General features: G+C 53.8%; 2 protein-coding genes and 1 long non-coding RNA gene across 10 annotated transcripts; 2 read left to right on the top strand and 1 right to left on the bottom strand.

The window, feature by feature from the left end:
* Positions 1 to 49: 49 nt before the first annotated feature.
* Positions 50 to 4,689, top strand: MTX1 (metaxin 1). Of its 3 annotated transcripts, none has more exons than XM_019711864.2 (8): positions 143 to 296; positions 1,313 to 1,382; positions 1,520 to 1,599; positions 3,098 to 3,190; positions 3,349 to 3,531; positions 3,661 to 3,737; positions 4,104 to 4,258; positions 4,352 to 4,689. In XM_019711864.2, exons 1-8 carry the CDS (start codon positions 216 to 218, stop codon positions 4,564 to 4,566), a joined length of 954 nt encoding a protein of 317 aa, XP_019567423.2. In that variant the 5' UTR covers positions 143 to 215; the 3' UTR covers positions 4,567 to 4,689. The 3 variants fall into 3 exon arrangements, with proteins under 3 accessions (XP_019567421.2, XP_019567423.2, XP_019567422.2); XM_019711863.2 differs by having other exon boundaries at positions 167 to 302; XM_019711862.2 differs by having other exon boundaries at positions 50 to 302; positions 4,104 to 4,689.
* GBA1 (glucosylceramidase beta 1) lies at positions 1,647 to 18,599 on the bottom strand. 6 transcript variants are annotated; one of them, XM_019711860.2, is made up of 13 exons: positions 18,424 to 18,588; positions 16,387 to 16,592; positions 9,388 to 9,437; positions 8,950 to 9,037; positions 8,510 to 8,701; positions 8,241 to 8,387; positions 7,830 to 7,963; positions 7,443 to 7,615; positions 6,984 to 7,221; positions 6,452 to 6,676; positions 5,929 to 6,092; positions 5,437 to 5,553; positions 1,647 to 5,340 (listed from the first exon to the last, which is right to left on the bottom strand). In XM_019711860.2, exons 3-13 carry the CDS (start codon positions 9,403 to 9,405, stop codon positions 5,235 to 5,237), a joined length of 1,602 nt encoding a protein of 533 aa, XP_019567419.2. In that variant the 5' UTR covers positions 9,406 to 9,437; positions 16,387 to 16,592; positions 18,424 to 18,588; the 3' UTR covers positions 1,647 to 5,234. The 6 variants fall into 6 exon arrangements, with proteins under 6 accessions (XP_019567419.2, XP_074174979.1, XP_019567415.2 ...); XM_074318878.1 differs by having other exon boundaries at positions 9,388 to 9,676; positions 18,424 to 18,586; XM_019711856.2 differs by lacking the exon at positions 16,387 to 16,592 and having other exon boundaries at positions 18,424 to 18,599.
* On the top strand, positions 10,465 to 11,876 carry LOC141568591 (uncharacterized). Its single transcript, XR_012491756.1, has 3 exons — positions 10,465 to 10,598; positions 10,704 to 10,769; positions 11,359 to 11,876. It is a non-coding gene; the product is annotated as an uncharacterized LOC141568591 (long non-coding RNA).
* Positions 18,600 to 18,906: the final 307 nt, after the last annotated feature.

Raw genomic sequence — 18,906 nt, forward strand, 5'->3', positions numbered from 1 at the left:
TGCCAGTGCATCTGGCGGCGGCCGCCCTCCCAGAAGCCCTCGGCTCCGCCCCGCGCCGTCCCGCCGCCTCACGGGCCCCAGGAAGCCGCGCCTCCTCCGGGGCCTCCCTCCCCAGGCCGCCTCGAGCGACCCGACGGGCGGCGGCGGAGGGCGGGCCCGCGCTGGGCCGGGTAGACGCGGGGAGGGAGGTGCTTCCGGGACAGAGGGCGGGCAAGATGGCGGCGCCCATGGAGCTGTTCTGCTGGTCTGGGGGCTGGGGGCTGCCGTCAGTGGACCTGGACAGCCTGGCGGTGCTGGTGAGGGTTGGTGCCGGCGTGCTCTGCTGCGCCCTGGAGGACTAGGGAGGGCCCCGAACTAGCCGATCATCCGGATTTTGCCAGGGCGCCTCAGCCCGGGCGTTGGGGGGGGGAAACTGAGGCAATCAAAGAACGTGCCCGGCTGATATGGGCTCAGTGCCCTATGCTTTAGCAGCCTAGGTTTTGTGCAGCAATAGAAAGAGGCCTGGTCGGGGGTTCAAGAAATGGGTTTCAGTCCTTGCTCCTCCATTTACTGGCTGTGTGACCTTGGGGAGCTCCGTTCTCCTCTCTGTGCGCTTGTTTCTTCCCCCGAAGCTTTCCTAAAGCTGAACAGCCGCAGGGTTCTCCGTCTTGGCATTTCTGTCGTCTCCCCAGCCGCCCTTTCTTCTTATTCTTCCTCCGCCTCCTCCTTAAACAGTGTATATTGAGCTTATTGTTTTTTGAACCAAAAGGCCCACAGTGAGGCTCTATAGAGCGAGCTCTGGAGTTAGATTTACTCATTTCATTCAGTCCATCATTTAATAAGCAAGTATTAGGCCTCTTCCAAATACCAGACATTGGCATGCGAAGATAAATAAAGCTTGGTCTCTCCCCTGGAGTTGTTTACAGAAAGGCAGACACGTCAGCAAAGAAATGGGATAAAATGTTCGGGTGCTAAGGTATCAGTAGAAACAGGCTACAGACTACCGGGAAGGGCATGTCAGGGCCTCTAAGAAAAGGGATATACTGGTTACAAAAAACTTCTGAGGATAGGTGTTCACCAGGCAGATGGTAGGAGAGGAGACAGAGGGAAGGATTTTTCTGGCTGACTTGTAATCATGGTTGTGTCCATCACCTCAGTCCTGTGTCGCCCTTTGTAAAATGGGCATAGTAATGTTCACCTCTTTCGTGTGTGTGAGGCAAGTACTAAGCATATACCATAGCACAACAAGTATTCAATAAATGTTACTTCTCTCTTTGATTCCCCATGGGGGCCATGTCTCTGGCCTCCCTGCCTTCTGCTTCCTTTCCTGCAGACCTACGCCAGATTTACTGGTGCCCCCCTCAAGGTGCACAAAATCAGCAATCCCTGGCGGAGCCCTTCAGGTACCTAGTATCCCTGGTGGGGTGAGGAAGGGAGTGAGGGTACAGGGGGAGGAACAGGAGATAGATAGGGACGTGGTGCAGACATGTTTGGACAGGCAGCTAAGGGTCTGGTGGGCATTCTTCTCTCTCAATGTCAGGAACTCTGCCTGCCCTTCGGACCAGTCATGGAGAGGTCATCTCAGTACCACATAAGATCATCACCCACCTTCGAAAAGAGGTAGGTGGCTTGGGTAGGGGGGCTGCCAGTGAGGAAAGTCCAGTCAGTTCAGTGCAACATACATTTATTGAGTACCGAGTATATGCCAAGCTAGACACAGGTGGCCCAGAGCTTCAAGGAACAATGGTGTGATGGGAAGACACACGCAAGGTTGGTGCGATGCAGTGAGTAGGAGGCCAGAGATTAAGCTGGGGCACGGTGGGGACATCCACAGGCACAGTGCGTTCAGCCTGCTGGGCAGGGGGACAGATGACAAGCTCATGACACAAGGAAGGGAAAGGAGACTAGAAGGGAGTTCAGATGAGCTCAGAAAGGGACTTCTAAGGGCCATTGCCTTTTTCCAGGGACCAGGTTGGGCAGGATATGGGGCTCAGGGTGGACAAGGCGTAGAGCCAGGGTAGGGAAGTTGCAAGAGCGTGACAAGAAGAGTGGGGAGGTAGGCTCTGCTCTTCCCTCTGTCCTTGACTGTGTGACTTTTGGCAAATCGCTTAACGTCCCACAGCCATAAGCTCCTGATTTGTAAAACTAGGGGGCTTAGCCAGGATGCTTTCCAAGAGTTCTCACTTTCCTGGTCTGGTTCCAAAAGGGAACACATTGTCAGAAGTGGGACCCTCTTCTTCATTTCTTTCTCCAAAAATTAAAGAGCTGGAAAGTTAATGGAAGCTTGGGAGGCACGGAGAGAAGGGATGCAGGTAAAAGCCACAGTTCCTGGCAGGGACTGGATCACTGCAGTTTCCTTATGTATGAGCATAGCTTTGCCAGTTTCCAGCGTTTTCTCCTGGTAGCCATATTGGGAGATCAGTGTCCCCATTCCTCAGCGGAGAAAGTGAGGCTCAGACTGATTTAAGGATCGTGCTCAGGAGGTTATTTGGGGACAAAGCTTACTCAGGATGTGCAGGGGGGAACAGACACTGCTGCCTAGGACACTGTGGCAGCCTGAGACCTGGGGTACAGTTGGAATGTGCGTGATGGTGGAGCCTGGGCCATGGAATGAAATACAGGAAATCATGAAGAGCTGGGCATTGCAAGAACAAGCCAGGGGGCCCTGGGCATGGGTTCACTGGGTCCCAGGAGCACAAGGATGGCGTCCCTTAGTTCCTGAGGCGTGGCTAGAGGCCCAACCTGCCTCTGAGCTCCACGCTGCTAGCTTTGTGGTGTCTGGGTTGGGGAAGTTACTGTTAGAAAGTTGCCGTCAGCAGGCATGTTGCCACCTTTCTGTGGAAACTCTGGGAGCTCGTCCTGGTTTGTGGCTGGGCCTTCCTTCCTCCCCCCAGTAGGCGCGGGACCTTGACGGCCAGCGGGCTCCAAGGCCCAGGCTTCCCGCCAACAGCAACAGGCTACTGGCTGTGCCCAGGCCAGGGGGCCTCGGTGGGAAAAGCTTCTTACTCTGCTTGCGTTACACTCAGAGGCCAGTGGCGGTGGCACCAGACGGGGTGCCCCTGGGGACGTGCCCTGGAATCCCCCACCATCCATCTCATGGTGGCCGTTTCCTCCACAGAAGTACAATGCCGACTACGACCTGTCTGCCCGCCAAGGGGCCGACACCTTAGCCTTCATGTCTCTGCTGGAGGAGAAGTTGCTCCCAGTGCTAGTGAGTGTGGCCAGGCCTGCCAGGGTCCGTGGCCAGCGAGGGAGGGGGGCGGGCACCCCCGCCCCAGGCTTGGAGTGGACGGGGATCGGAAGCCCACCTGGAGTCGGGCAGGCGCACTGGCCCAGACCTGCCTCTCCCTTGCTGTGTACCCCACGCAGATCCATACGTTTTGGGTGGACAGCAAGAACTTTGTGGAAGTGACCCGGAAGTGGTATGCAGAGGCTCTGCCCTTTCCCCTCAACTTCTTCCTGCCTGGCCGCATGCAGCGGCTGCACATGGAGCGGCTGCAGCTGCTGTGTGGCGAGCACAGGCCTGAGGACGAGGAGGCGCTGGAGAAGGAGGTACGTCTGGGACAGGCGGCTATTGTACGAGGCGCCGAGGCTGACGCCAGCAGCGGGAGCGCCTTGCAGGGGAGGTGGCCGGCGCCCGCCCGCCCGCCCGCAGCCGCAGCCTACCTGTCCTCCCTGTAGCTCTACCAAGAGGCTCTGGAATGCCTGACCCTCCTTGCTCAGCGCCTGGGCTCTCACAGATTCTTCTTTGGAGACGCGTGAGTCTGACTCCAGGGGAGTAAGAGGTGGCTGGGAAGAAGATGCCGGCTCAGACGTAGCTGCAGGGGCCGGGGTGGGTGCTGGCTCTGGACAGGCGGTCCTCGGGACAGACACCGGGTCTGGTGACAGTGGGGCTGTGTGTGGGGCTGGAGCCGCCCCAGTGGTACAGGAGGGTGGGAGGGCCGCCAGGCACGGGAGGGGCCTGCGGAGCACTCAATGTGCCCTTTATGCAACCCTGGCATAGAGTCCCATTCAGGGCCAGGCTGGCGCCACCTAGGCAGCCCCCCACACCAGGTCCAGACTGTGTCCTCTCCTCCCCTGGCGGCCCAGGGCCACTCCATCCCACCCCTCCCTCTCTGCTGCAGCCCTGCCTCCCTCGACGCCTTTGTCTTCAGCTACCTGGCGCTGCTGCTCCAGGCGAAGCTGCCCAGTGGGAAGCTGCAGGCCCACCTGCGGGGGCTGCCCAACCTCTGTGCCTACTGCACCCACATCCTCAGCCTCTACTTCCCCTGGGATGGAGGTAAGGCCAGACGGAGGGGGCACTGGCCCCTGGGACAGTGGGCAGGGGTCCAGGAACGAGCCCCCCCACCCACCTTCCTTCCTTGCCCGTCAGCTGAGGTGCCACCTCCACGCCAGACACCAGCAGGCCCAGAGACTGAGGAGGAGCCGTACAGGCGCCGGAACCAGATCCTCTCCGTGCTGGCGGGGCTGGCGGCCATGGTGGGCTATGCCTTGCTCAGCGGCATTGTCTCTATCCAGCGGGCAGCACCTGCCCGGACCCCAGACACGCGGGCGCTGGGCATGGCCGAGGAGGACGAAGAGGAATGACTGGTCCTCGTGTTCCCAGGACGGACTTTTCTACTGTCATGCATTCCAGAGAACCCTGTGTCTCCCCATTGTTGGTACAGCCAGAAATGGGGTGTCCCCCCAGAATAAACCTGATCACACTGACTGGGATCAGACATTCCGTCCTTTAAGGGGCCACCGTTTTTGCCAGCTGACGCCGAGGGGCCGTGTGGGTGCCTGAGCCCTCCCACAATGCCTGGCTTCTTAGCTGCCTGTGCCCTGATCCTGACACTGCTTGTACAAGGGCCCATTCCTGCATCTCCAGGACAGACACAGTCCTTGGTTCTGGGTCCAGCTTTCCTAGTCTCTCCGTCCCCCACTCCCCCCCCACTCCCATCTTGTGTTTGTACAGACAGTGAGCTCACCCTGGGCCTGGGCCCAGTTTCCACAGGCAACCAGCACAGAGCACACGATCACACAAGCTTGGGGGTGGGGGGCCACTCGGCCTCCCCAAGCCTTTCCCGAGGGGCCTCCAGCCCCTGGCACCAGCTAGAGGGGAGAGTGAGTCACCCAAACCACTGCTCCTGGGTTACGTCACCAGCTCACCCCGGCCCTGCTGTACCCTCTTTAGCCACAGACGGCATGCGAGCTGACTCTGTCCCTTTTAATGCCCATGTCGAGCCCAGGCGCCTGCTTGGGCATCTGCACCTTCACTGGCGACGCCACAGATAGGTGTGAATGGAGTAGGCAGGTGAGAGAGTCTCCAGGAAGCCCACCGCAGGATCCTCGATGGTGAGAGGCACATCCTTAGAGGAGCTGGGGGTGGGGGGAGGGGAGGAGCTGAGCGTGTGGCCCTGCCCCGCCCACTGCCCCGCCCTCAGCCCTGTCCCCAGGCCCTGCTGCTGCTCTCACCGGTTCAGCACGACCACAACTGCAGAGCCGTCCGGGTGCATCAGGGCCACTGTCTCCAAGTCGTTCTTCTCGCTGGCAGCCAGCCCCACTCTCTGGGAGCCCTCAGGAATAAACTTGCTGAAGTGGGGACAGGCGTCGTCAGGGACCCAGGGACTCCAGCCCAGCCCCTCTGCCTCTGGCAGCTCAGCTCCCATCGACCTCTCACCCAAGAAGTCACCCCCAAACCCTTGTCAAACCTCCACCCTAATTCCAGCTCTTGAGCCACGCTGCTGGCACGCCATGCCCTCCTGCCGCCCAGCCGAGCAGCAGGCATTCAGGGGCTGTCTGTGTCTGATGCCATCAAGTCACTTCTTGCCCAGATGGCGCAAGAGGGACAGGTGTGCCTCTCAAGGTTCCCACCCTAAACACCTCCCTGCTCCTCGTGGGGTGATATAAGCCAGTGCCGGTGAGGCTGGGCCTGGCGTGGAGTGCGGGTGCCCTTCCTGCACTCACCTGAAGTGGCCGAGGTGGTAGAACATGGGCTGTTTGTAAAACGTGTCCTGGGCAATGTCCACGATGACGGGGCTGTCGACAAAGTTGCGCACCCAGTTGGGTCCCCCTTCGGGATTCAGGGCGAGGTTCCAGTCGGTCCAGCCGACCACATGGTAGAGAAGGTTCTAGGGTGGGAACAAGGCAGAGAGACAAAGGCTCCACGCTGGGTCCCCAGATAACGTGGTTAAGGGTCACGCCATGGAGACGGGCTCTGCTGCCTCAGCCTTGGGAGGGGGGTCGTATCCTTAGCACCTAAGGAGAGACAAGAAACCGACGACTCCCAGGCAGATGGAACTGCCTGAGACCCAAGCCTTCAGAACAAGTGTGGGGGGGAATCTGTGAGGGGAAGGCAAGACAGGGAATCACGACGTCCTGAAATCTGCCCCACAGAGCAAGCCAGCTGGAGAGGAGGGCCTGTCCTCATCCTCCGCGGAGACGAGGAAGGGCGGGCAGCGTGCGGGGCGGGGCGGGGGGCGGGGCTCACCGTGATGATGCTGTGACTGTACTGCATCCCCCGGTCCCAGGAGCCGAGCCGCACACTCTGCTCCCAGAACTTGGAGCCCACGCAGGCCTCCGAGGCAAAGAGCATGGTGTCGGGGAACAGGCGGTGTGTCTCCCCCAGGGTGGCTTTGGCGGGAGCCAGGAAGTCCAGGTACCAATGGACAGCGATGCCATGAACGTACTTAGCGGCCTCCGGATCCGCCAGCACCTGCACCGGGGACGGGGAGGGGAAGGAGACCACTGAACTGGGCCCTACACAGGGAGCTCTGGACCTGAGAAATGGGCAGTGAGATGAACACAACTGGGGGGGGGGGTTGAAGGGACACCCACGGGGCCCTGGACATCCAGAGGGGTCACCACCATCCCAGTGCCCCATGGGTGCCACCTGGACACCTGGACCCAGCCCAGGGTGCTCTAGGAGTCGAGTTGGGGCAGGGAAGGCACTCTGTTTGGGAGCCAGTCATTTGGATGCTGGATCTGGGGGTCACAGGTACCCATGGGGGTCACGGCCTTACCACCTGTGCCCAGCGGGGCAGCAGCAAGCGCTGGTCATCCAGCATGATCAGACGAACACTGCTGTGCTCACTGTTGGCGAGCGTGGGACCCAGGTCACGAGCGATGAAGTCTCGCTGGTGTTCCGGGGTGAAGCCCAGGCACTGGAAGGGGTACCCGCTAAGCAGCCCAGCAGAGGGCTCGTTCCCTGCTGTCACTGCCCAGAACTGTAACTTATGCTCAGCATAGGCATCCAGGAACCTGGCAGGGGAAGGGTGTTGTGAGCATGACCACGAAAGCGGACCAAGACCCTGGGGGGACAGGCCCAGTAAGGGGGAGAAATGGGGGTCCCAAATCTGTAAGGCCCAGAAAGTAAAAAGGCGAGCTGAGGAGGGGCAGATCTGGAGGCAGAACCAGGATGGGACACAGACCAGGGGGTCCCAGAGGGGCAGCTGGTCCAAACCCCTCTGCTGCTCCCTTACTTGACAAAGTATCTGGCCCAGGTCTGGTGGTAGCGGTCCCCCGGCTGACCCTTGAGTGACCCCTTCCCATTCACTGCCCCATTGGTCTTGAGCCAAGTGGGTGATGTCCAGGGACTGGCGAAGAGTGAGACAGGGCGCTTGGCCATTTCTAGGGCTTGGTGAATCAGGGGTATCTAGAAACAAAGGTAGTGAGGAGAGACACCCAGCGTTGGAACATAGACAGACTGGCCCAACCAGTGCATCGGGCCTTGCCATTGGCCCCCGCCCTCCCACCCCCAGGACCAAACACGGAGCAGGGGCCCGGTTCTGTCTGCACAGTGCGCTAGCCGGAGGCTTCTCAGCCACCAGGCGTCAGGGCCACCAGGGCCTGGCAGCCACAGTGCCCACCTTGAGCTTCACATCTTCCTCTGGGAGGCTGAAGTTGCGCAACTGGAAGTCATCAGGGGTGTCGGCATAGGTGTAGGTACGGATGGAGAAGTCACAGCTGGCCATGGGCACCCTGATGAGGTTGTATTCGATTCCTGCAGGAAAAGAGGGGCATCTGAGCCAGCGGGGGAATGCGGGACGCGGCCGACCAGCTGCCCGTCCTAAATGATGTCTGAGTCAGGACCGAAGGGAACGTGGGCTCCCTGAAGCACAGGCCTTCTGAGCCTGAGAGTCCCTGGGCAATCAGTGGGCCACGGGAGAACAACTCTGGTTTGTTTGGGCATTAAGAGAGAACCCAGAATCAGGGATCGGTGGAAGTGAGGACCCATCAAAGCACCAAGCGCACTGTCCTCTCGTCCCCCTCCTCCTCACCTTCTTCAGAGAAGTACGATTTCAGTAGCAAATTCCGGGCAGCAGGTGACAGGGCCAGGATGTTGAGAGCAGCAGCATCTGTCATGGCCCCTCCAAAGCCCTTCACTTTCTGGAACTTCTGATCCGGCTGCAGGGTCAGTAGCAGCCCTGAGGACGTTGCAGGGAATCAGGGGTGTCAGCCCACAGGGGAGAAACCCGTGTGACGTCTGGCGCGATTCAGCTCCAGGACGACCCCAGCCTGGCTCAGGGGTGAGGGGTGTACTGGTTACCTGTGCCCGTCCAGTTGGTCTGCATGGTCCCCAGACTCAGCTCCATCCGGCGCCCGCTGCGTGTGCTCTCATAGCGGCTGAAGGTGCCAGGGGCAGGCAGGGTCAGGGGGTCAAGGGAGTCACAGTACGTGGCATTGCAGACACAGACCACTGAGCTGTAGCCGAAGCTTTTCGGGATGCAGGGGCGGGCACCTGGGAGGGAAGAAGGGCAGGGGGGCGCATGAGCAGAGCGATGGGCTGAAGCACGAGGCCGGGCGATGGCACACTGGTCAGCAGGGAGGCACACAGGTTTCAGAGGTCCTCCGGCTATCCCCCCACCCCGAGGGCGGTCTCAGTCACTCGGTTACCTACTGAAGTCCACCACCAGTTTGCCAGAAGGCTCCGAAGGACCATAGGCAAGAAGGGAGTCTCGGGTACACCTCCCTCCTCGAGGCACTCACCTGATGCCCAAGACACTGCCTGGAGTAGAAGCAACCCGGTGAGGCTGGCAGCCACCACATGTACCCTGCCCAGGGGCTTGGGACACTCCTGAGAACAGAATGAGGGGAGGCTGAAGGGCAAGGTCCCCTCCACCCCCAACTACTCTCCTGGGCAGCGCTCGGCTGCCTGTGGCCGCCCACAGCTTTGTCTCCCACCTTTAATGGGGTGGAACAGGCCCTCTGCTAGCGACAGCTCTCTGCCCACCCCAACCAGGACCCTCCTCCTCCCCTCTACCCACCCATTTCTCCCTCAACCGCTCCCCTCCTCCTTCTGTCCCTCCATCAAAGTGCTATGACGGCCTGAGTCCAAGGAGAGTCTGTCATTCATTGAATTCCAGAGCCTGGATGGCCAGGATTCCAGAAGCAGACAAGCGCAGTGGGGAGCCCTGGCTCACTCACCTGTCTGGAAAGCTCCATCACCAGATGAGAAGGCTGCAGGGCTCCCAAGCCTTGGAGAAGACAGAGGGTTCAGTCAACGAGAGTAGGGATGCAGGTACCCGGGTAGCTACCCACAGCGGACTAGCCTTTCGGGTTCTTTCCGGCATAATAGAGTGGACGGGTCATGTGATGACGACGGGACAGTCACATGATGCAGGAAGTGAGGCAACTGCAACCATACTTGTAAAGGGCGCCTGGCTTCCTCCAGGCTGTTGGCGATTATACACCCTGTGAAATTCTGGAATGACAACTTCAGGAAGAATGCAGATCAAAGGTCTAAGTGGGGGATTGGGTAGAGGCTCCCAGATCCCAGAGGATGGGAACCACCGCAGGCACGTGACTTTCTTGAGAACAAAATGTGAAAGTAATACTAACAAAGCTAATACTAATGAAAGAGGTTCACTGTGCAGAATACTGGGAGATGATTACGACAGGCTTTGCCCTGCAGAGGCTCGTGAAGCAGGCGGGGAGTCAGACACGCAGACAAGATAAAGACAGTGAGTGTGCATGGAGGGAGGGAACTAATCCTGGAAGGCTTCCTGGAAGAGACAGAGCAGGGAATAGTAAGCAGTGAAGTGCAGGGAGGATGGGCCCAGGGCAGAGGGATGGTGGGACCCGAGGGAGGGGTCAACACTGCAGTCTGAGGCCACGCTTGTTTCACGTCAGATGCGGCTGCTTTCTCACAGGATGGGGAGGCCGTGTAAAGTCTTTCAGATACTGAAAGTGTACAAGCTGGAGCCTTAGTCCTGCTGTTACAACCACATCACACATGGACCACACCACACCTGACTTAGTGGGAATGACACACGCAATGATGACCTGACCAACTCCCTGCCCTTCGGCAGGCGACACCGCACGCAGCCTCCCAGGGTCATTCCCGGAATGAGTGACAGACGCTGGTGTCTGGCACATGGGAGGTGCTCAGCAACTGCTTGTTGTGTCTTTCTGTAATTAGTGAAGTCTTTCCGGGCACACTCCAGGTAAAGTCAATCATTTCTTCTTTAGGTTTCCATAGCACTTCAGTACTGTCTCAGTGAGGCCTGGGTTTGAAGCCTGGCTCCACTGTTTACTGGCTGTTTGACCTTCGATAAATGACTCACTCACTCGAAGCCTCAGTCTCTCACCTATAAAAGGGGAGTGACAGCTCCTACCTCATAGCACTGTTGTAACGTGTAAGTACCATCGTGTGTGTCTAGTACGCTGCTGGACACCAAATATCGCAGCAAGCTGCGTCTATGTTTACGGAGTTCTGTCAAAGAATGTCTTACTCATTCTAGGTAAACGGCCTGACATCGAGTGGGGAGGTACCAAACTCCTGAACTGGATTGAACTATCATCAATGTGTCAGTATCTGCCCCATCCAGACTTCCTGTTTTTCAAGGAAATGCGGCACAGGACTCTTTTGGGAGGAGGACAGGGGATCCATACCTTACTTCCCTCTAGTTCATGCATTCCTCACGGCGTTATTAAGCAATGCTTGTAGACATAGTCTGCTCTGTTCGGGGCCCCCTCCCCTTCCTATTGCGCTCTGTGGGAACAGAGTTTGTGACACACCACGTCATCGTACAGATTTCTCTCCCAGTCTGATTTTCCCTTGAGGCTTACGGATCTCATCTTCTAAAGCTGATTATAATAAGGGCTAATATTTAGGGAGTACTTTGTGTGCATTAGACACTTACTCTCATTTCATTCTCACGAGGCAGATACTATTCTTTCCCCCACTTTAGAGATGAGGAGCCTAAGAAAGGTCATTAAATTGCCCTGAATCCCCTGGCTACTCAGAGTCCCTTGGCTAAACACACCACACATTTAACGAGTGCCCCTGGTATGCCAAATACTACACCACGAGGTGCTGCTTGTTCTCCAAAGCTGCTGGGTCAGTCTGCTCTGTGTGCTTTGCGTTGTTTTAAAATCGCCCCTTCTTTTTTACAGAGGGTTCTACCTGCCCAAGATGAAGGCCAAGTTGGCTTCTGAAATGCTGGCTACGTGGCAACAACATTTCTCCGTGTTCTCCAAGTTCTCCAAAGACACCAGTTAGGGTCTATGGCTTCAAGAGCGCACCAAAACCCAGAACTCCCAAGATGGGCAAGAATGGTTGGTTTTCAGCTGGGGAGGGGTGGCTCTGCTCCTGTCCCTGAGCATCACTCTCCCCACCCTCAAGATCTCAGCCCAACAGCCCAAGCACCCCCTTTTCATGCCAAGTATTTTCTAACATACTCTTTACAATCCTGAAATAAACGTATAGATACCATGGCTTCCCTACACACATAATTTAAAAGAATCAGTATAGCTGCCTTAATTGGAATATGAAGGAAAAATAATTGGACTATCTTGACAATAAATTATGTTTTCGATAAGAAAACGCGTAGGCATGATTACCTAGGAGACATAATGTACTCAGATCTTGCACTAACCTAAATGGAATAAATTAGGAAATAACAGAAGCAAAACCAGCCCATGTATTAATAAATACTTTCAATATGTAATTTTCATCATATGTCATTTTCATAATATGTAATTATCATTATGCTGCAAAAGTATTAAATATATGATGAATTGAAATGTTTAAAAGCCAATCGTTATGACTAAGTCAGTGCATTCCACATGTCTCCACAAATTTAATATCCACATGTCTCCACAAATTTATTATTTGATTCTAAGTCTTGGCAATTCAATAAGGAAAAGGACAGTCTTTTTAACAAATGGTGCTGAGACAACTGGATATCCACGTGGAAAAGATAAACTTAGACCCTTACCTCACTCCATCATCAAAAATTAAAGCAAAATAGATCCTAGACCCAAATGTAAGAGCCAAAACTACAAAGCTCCTGGTGGAAAGCATATGAGTAAATCTCTGTGACCTTGGATTCAGCACTGGTTTCTTTGTTCTTTTTTTTTTAACCAACAATAAACATTTGTTATCTCACACAGTTTTGGTGGGCCAGGAGTGGCCTGGTTGGACAGCTCCGATTTGAGGTTTGTCATGAGACTGTAGCCAAGACGTTGGCAGGACTGCAGTCATCCTTCAGGCTTCACTGGGCTGAGCTCTGCTTCCAAGAGGAGCCACTAACTGACACAGGTGGTGAGGCGGAGCTGGCCGTTGGCAGGAGGCCTCAGTTCCCCACCATGTGGACTTCTCCACTGGGCTGCTTGAGCGTCCTCACAACATGGTGGCTGGATTCCTCCAGAGTGAGTGACCGAAGACAGAGCAAGGCAGAAGCCACCATGTCCTAGTTCAGGCGTCACACATCATCACATCTGCAATATTGGTTTCACGGGTCTTCCCTATACTGTGTGGTGGGGTGACCAAACAAGGTGTAAACTCTGGGAGGCAGGGATCGTCTGGGGCCAGCTAGGAGGCAATCTACCACAGTCCACTCTCTGGCCCTCAATAGGTCATGCCTTCCCACATGTAAATACTCTTACCTCCTTCCAAGGGTCCCCAAAGTGTCATCATAGCTAAAGTCCAGAATCTCATTAGGCAATGGTTTCTTACATATGATCCCAAAACACAAGTGACAGAAGAAAAAAAAGACACACTGAACTTCATCAAAATGAAAAGGGAAACGTGTTTGTGCTTCAAAGGATGCCATCGAGAAAGTAAAAAGACAACCCACCGAATGCGAGAAAATATTTGCAACCACATACCTGATAAGAGCCTCGTATCCAAAATACACATATGAAGAACTTTTACAACGTAATGGCAAAAAGATAACCCAATTAAAAATGGGCAAAGGATTTAAAGAGACATTTCTTCAAAGATAATATACAAATGGCCAACAAGCACAGGAAAAGATGCTCAACCAACATCAGTCATTAAGAAAATGCAAGTCAAGGGGTGGCCGGTTAGCTCAGTTGGTTAGAGCGTGGTGCTACTAACACTAAACCCAGGCTTAGAACCAAGGTTTCCAGTTAGATCCCTGCATGGGCCACTGTGAGCTGCACCCTCCTTTAAAAAGAAAAAAGAAAAGCAAATCAAAAAAGAAAATGCAAATCAAAACCACGATGAGATACCACTTTGCATAGGATTGCTATAATAAAAAAGGTGGACAAGAACAAGTGTTGGAAAGGAGGTGGAGAAATTGGAACACTCGTATGTTACTGGTGGGAATGTCAGATGGCACAGCCGCTGTGGAAGACAGTTTGGTAATTCCTCAAAATGATAACCATAGAGTTTCCATATGACCCAGCAATTCCATTTCTAGGTATTTACTTAAGAGAAATGAAAACATGCACCCACACGATGACTTGCTTGTGACTGTTTATAGAGCAGCAGTATTCATGGAAACAACCTAAATGTTCATCCACTGGTGAATGAATAAACAAACTGTGGTATTTCCACACAATGGAGTACTACGCGGCAATAAAAAGGAACAAAATACTGATACATGCCACGACATGAGTAACCTCAAAAACATTATGTTATGTGAAAGAAGCCTGGCAAAGAAGATCACAAATCATATGATTCCATTTCTATGAAATTCTAGAATAGGCAAAGCTATACAGACAGAAAAGCAGATTAGTGGTTTCCTGGAGCTGGGGGGGGGGGGGAATGGAGGTTAACTGTTGCACAACTCAGTCAATTTACTAAAAATCATTGAACTGTACACTTAAAAGGAGATTTTTATAGTCTGTAACTTTCACCTCAATTAAGCTAGTAAAAATTTTATGACATATTTGCAGTTGGCTCGTTGCTTTTTCAGGAACTGCAACTATAGTGTTGAAAATATTCAACTAAACATATTCCATAGTTGGAAATGCTCTAATACACTGAGTAGGCAGGTGCAGTGATTTCAAGGCATTTTATTTTATTTAAGCGTCCTTCTCCATAATGATCTTCTAAATCATTGGACTTTTCCAGAAGAAAAGTTCTTGTAAATCTTTTCTGCATTATTACATAATAAAGTCCTGCTGATTTATATTTGATTTTATATTTGCATATGTTGTTGAGCAGAAATTTCCAAAGTCAAGGAGAATGAGAGACCATTCTTTCTTGTGCAGGGCTGTCCGGCATGTTCTAGAACGTCTACCTTTTCCTGGGCTCCATTAAATCCTCAAAGTGCCTCTTAACAGTGGTCTCCACTAAAGACGCAAGTTCCCAAAATGTCCCCTAGGGAGCGACCACTGCCCTAGGGAGTCACCTCAAACGCCTTGGACTCTGTGCAGTGCCCACTAGGTGTACCAGGTGGCCATAGTGTGTTCCTCTGTCCCCTTTTTAAAAGATGTAGCTAAATGCCATGGATGGACAACTGGGAAATGAACATAAAAGAGTAGAAGTGCAAAAATAGTTTGGCTGACCCAGCAGTGGAGTTCCGATTCCACTTGGGCCAGCCCTGTGCCAGGCTGCGGCTTGGCTCTGGCAGCAAACTCCAGCCCTGGAGACTGGTTAGGTTCCATGTCATATGCTCCTTGCTCTTTAAGCCTCAAACCAACTCCCTAAAGAGGACGCCCACCCCCTCCCCCAAGTCCCACTGTCACCTCCAAGGTCAAATCAAAGAGAGACACTTTCTCATTCCATGCACAGAATAGTAGATGCTCAAAAAATACCAGACGGATGAATGAATAAACCAATCAACCCAAGACCCGACCTTTCAGCTCTGGTTTCTGATCTGAAGATACCCCACTCCTCCTGATGACTGGTCCCCAAAATGACTCCTTTCTCCAGTAAGACCCCGTCTGCCCCTGACGAGGGTATGGCTTCCCTCTCGCACCCATCTGATTAGCCAACTCTTTTTTCCCCCCAGCTTCATTGAGATGTAATTGACATATAACACTGTGTAAGTTTAAGAAAATGTATATACTACACAATGGTTACAATAGTTTGATTAACCAACTCTGAAACAATAACCACGGCATTCCCGGTAAAGCCCAGAGCAAACGGAAAGGACTTGACCCTCACGCGCTATCCTGTATTTTTTTCTCAAGATAATAGCCAATCTTTCGTGAGTGCTTATTACATGCATTGGCCCGACAGGCCCATGTTACAGATGAGAAGACTGAGACCAAGAGACGGTAGATAAGTGGCAGAACGAAGCCTAAATTCAGATCCGTCCTACCCTGAAGGCCAAGCCACTTTTAGTCGTTATGTCCAAGAATGCTCCCTGAAATATGCTCCCTGAAAGAGTCCAAGAAATATGCTCCCTGATATTTCAGTAGCATATTTTTAGCCTTCCTTAATGTTATAAACACGTGCAGAGTAAATTTCATGGGTCCTATTTCTTTGGAACCTCAAAACATTCCACTCAGAGGCAAGCACAGAATCGGGGCTCAGTGTTTGCTGAATGAGTACGTTGTTATCAATCACAGTCCACTACGCAAGGCCCTGCCTGTCGGTGTTTCAGGGGCGTCCTTGGTGTGGTTTGAGGGAGAATGAACTTCAGAAAGAATGAACCTAACTCTGAACATGATTATTGGGGTCAGGGAGACCCAGCGGAGGGGGCTTGGCTCAGGCTACAGGAAGGACGGCTTCAAATACTGAACACCCATGACCTGCGGGCACATTCCCACTGTTCTGGGCCTGAGGGGGCAGGAAGTATAACCATTATAGTTATTCAGCCTTTATTTCTTCCCTCTGGTAGTCAAAGGAGACGCGTGTCCAAGACCTCTACCTTATTTCTTGCTTCCTCTGGCAGCCACCCTTTCTCTCTTGTCCCCTAAAGGAGAAGACATGTGGAAGGGTGTTTTAGCATGGACACCGGAGGGATATCACAGATGTAAATCCTCGCTTCATGACTCACTACCTCTGAGGTACTGGGAAGTGACTTGACTTCTTGAGCTTGTTTCCTCATCTCCAAAACGCTCGCCACAAGGGTTGTTAGGAGGAGTTAATGCAACACTGCATGTAATGTTATTGTTCATGCCGAACTTCTGGACCGAGTTGCTACACTCGATGCGCCCTCTCTCAGACTTCCTCCTCTCCAAAGGCCAACTCGGTCCTCCCGGCTCCAAACCCGCTCTCACCTGACTTTTTACCTCAGTTGACACAGGACCCCTCCCTTCCTGAAGTGCTCTTCTGTGTTCCCATGACTCTGCCCTCTCCTGGTTGGATGTCGCCCCCACTTTTCTGGCTGCTCCTTCTCCTTTGCAGGCTTCCCCTCCTCTTTCTGCCTGCAGGTGTTCTTTGAGGTTTTATTCGAGGCCTTGTCTTCTTGTACATCACGCCCGCTCTGAAGAGACAACCCCATGGCTTCGATCACCTTCTAGTTGCTTTTGGTTCCCAAATCCCCACCGCCAACCCCAATCTTTCTCCTGCGGTGTAATGCAATTTCATGTGGTCATGAGAACTCTGCCTTCCAGACCTTTCCTCTGTGTGTCTCCCATACACCTCAGATTTTAATCCAGTAAACTGTCACATGTATCATGAGATCATCCCCTCCCCCGCCAAGCCTGCTCTTCTTCCTGTGTTCTTTCCCCATGAATGGAAGCCCTTCCTCCCGGAACCTGGGGCTCCTCCCTGACTGTACCCCCTGCCCCTTCTCCCCATCATTTCTCTCCTGAACTACAAAAGCATCTCTCTCTCGGCCTCCTAACCTCCCCTTTTCTCCTCCAATCCATTCTCCACGAAGAACTGGATGGTCTAATTAAAATATAAATTCCGAAGCTACACTCTCCGTCCTCCACTCCTTCTGTGGGTTCCACACTGCCCTCAAGAGGGCTTCCGGGATCTTTGTCCCACCCTCACGTCTCACCCCTCCATTTGCACCATATGCTCCATTCGGCCGCATCCGGTTTCCTTTCACAGGCTGCGTTCCACCTTGCCTCTGCTCTCCTCTGTGCCACCAGTCCTTTCTTTTTCTCTCTTGAAAAAAATGAGTAACTCCTCTTTTCCATCACGAATGCCTCAGCCTTACTATTATTGCCATGAGTACCATTTTCCTGACACCTCTGACTGGATTAGGCACCCCTTCAATGAGCTCCCCAACTCACACATTCAACAAATAACGGGCGTCTACTAGGTGCCGGGCACTGGTCTAGATCCTGGGGCTGCAGCAACAAATACGATGATTAAGCTCCTAGCTGTTTGGAGCTTATGTCCTAGAAGCTGGTGGACACAAAACCAGGCAATCTCATGTGGCCATGAGAACTATGAAGCAAAATAAAGGGGTAGGGCGTGCTGGATAGAGCCAGTGAGGGGGACAATTGTAAGACATGACTTTAGAGGAGGCCGGGGGCCAGCTTCTGCAGGGCCCTGGTGGCCAAGGAGTCTGAATTTTGTTCTAAGATGGAAATCCACTGGAGAGTTTGGTGCAGGGAAATGAGAAGATCAGATTTATATTTTTAAAAGGTCATTTTGGCTGCTGTGTAGAAATCAGACTGTAGGGGGCAAGTGCCAAGACAGGGAGACCAGCTGCCAGTTGGAACCTGCTACAGGACTTGTCCCCTTGGCCACAGGACTTGTCCCCTTGTTCTACATCCTTCGAACCTGAGTCCTCGTAAAGGGTTTTCCTTCGGTTCGCATCCCTGTTCACCTCCATTTAGCCTAGCTAATGCCTATTCGTCTTTCAGAACTCGCTTCAGACGTCATTTTCTCCAAAAAATTCTCTCCCTCCACACACACCTCTCCTGTAACACAAGCTCACAGCCCTTACGTTTCCTTTGTAGCTCTTATCACAATGAATTAATTGTACAAGTGGCTTAATGTCAGTTACGGCGCCCAGTGGCCTGCTAACTCGTTTGCCTGCTGCTGGGTCGGTGCGTAAGCCCAGGAGGGGATGGACCAGTCTGACCCGGCTCCCAGGCGTATCCCCGCGGCGCGCGGGGCGCTGGTCCAGTGCCCACTGAACGTGTGTCGAATGACTGCAGAATAGCTCGATTACACAGGCCTTATTCCCACTCCACCCCTCAAAAAACAAGAGGAGGATTCGAAGATTCGATCCCTTCTTCTTCGTTACTAAATGACGACCATCCCTACAAATAATAACAATGACGCAAAGGAGAAGTGCAAACGCAGGGAGGGGAGAGTTACGACGCAAACGGTGCCACATCCAGTGCGCCTACCGTGGGCGAAGCGAAACAGCAACCCCATCCGGAGGCGAAGGGAAACCCCACTGCAGCCCCGCAGAGCCGGGTGGGTGGGGCTGGAGAAGGGGGCTCTGCAGCGCGCGCGGGAGAGGCTGCGCCCCCGGGACGCGCATCCGCGGGACGCGCAGGAGGCGGGGCGGCACCCGGCCTCTCTCGGATAAGTCAGGGGGCAGGACGCAGGCCCCTTCCGCGCTCCCTATTGGTCTTCCTAGGGACGAACGGTTCTCGTTGACCAGCCGTAGCCCAGATGCGGCGCAAGCGTATTCGGGGGTCACGGGGAGGCGAGAAGCGCGCGTGCGCCTTGGCGTACACCCGCCCACACCCTGTCATGGGCGGGGGGAGGGGGGAGACTGAATTCCCTCAATGAGTCCCGCCCCCGGAAGTTGAGCAGGATTCTTGAGCTTCCTCCTTCGAGAACCTCAGGATAGGGAACATTCAGTGCCCAGAAACTGTCCCTTT

The sequence above is a fragment of the Rhinolophus sinicus genome, linkage group LG14 (assembly GCF_036562045.2).
Source record: "Rhinolophus sinicus isolate RSC01 linkage group LG14, ASM3656204v1, whole genome shotgun sequence".
Classification (NCBI taxonomy): domain Eukaryota; kingdom Metazoa; phylum Chordata; class Mammalia; order Chiroptera; family Rhinolophidae; genus Rhinolophus; species Rhinolophus sinicus.

Excerpts from the sequence above, each read along its gene's own strand:
- MTX1 (XM_019711862.2), top strand. The coding sequence starts at position 216 with ATGGCGGCGCCCATGGAGCTGTTCTGCTGGTCTGGGGGCTGGGGGCTG. Across the intron at positions 3,191-3,348 it reads AGAAGTTGCTCCCAGTGCTA|ATCCATACGTTTTGGGTGGA; the intron begins GTGAGTGTGGCC and ends TACCCCACGCAG. Across the intron at positions 3,738-4,103 it reads AGATTCTTCTTTGGAGACGC|CCCTGCCTCCCTCGACGCCT; the intron begins GTGAGTCTGACT and ends TCTCTGCTGCAG.
- GBA1 (XM_019711856.2), bottom strand. The coding sequence starts at position 18,451 with ATGGGGTTGCTGTTTCGCTTCGCCCACG. Across the intron at positions 7,964-8,240 it reads ATCGTACTTCTCTGAAGAAG|GAATCGAATACAACCTCATC; the intron begins GTGAGGAGGAGG and ends CTTTTCCTGCAG. Across the intron at positions 6,677-6,983 it reads TGCCCCGCTGGGCACAGGTG|GTGCTGGCGGATCCGGAGGC; the intron begins GTAAGGCCGTGA and ends TCCCCGGTGCAG.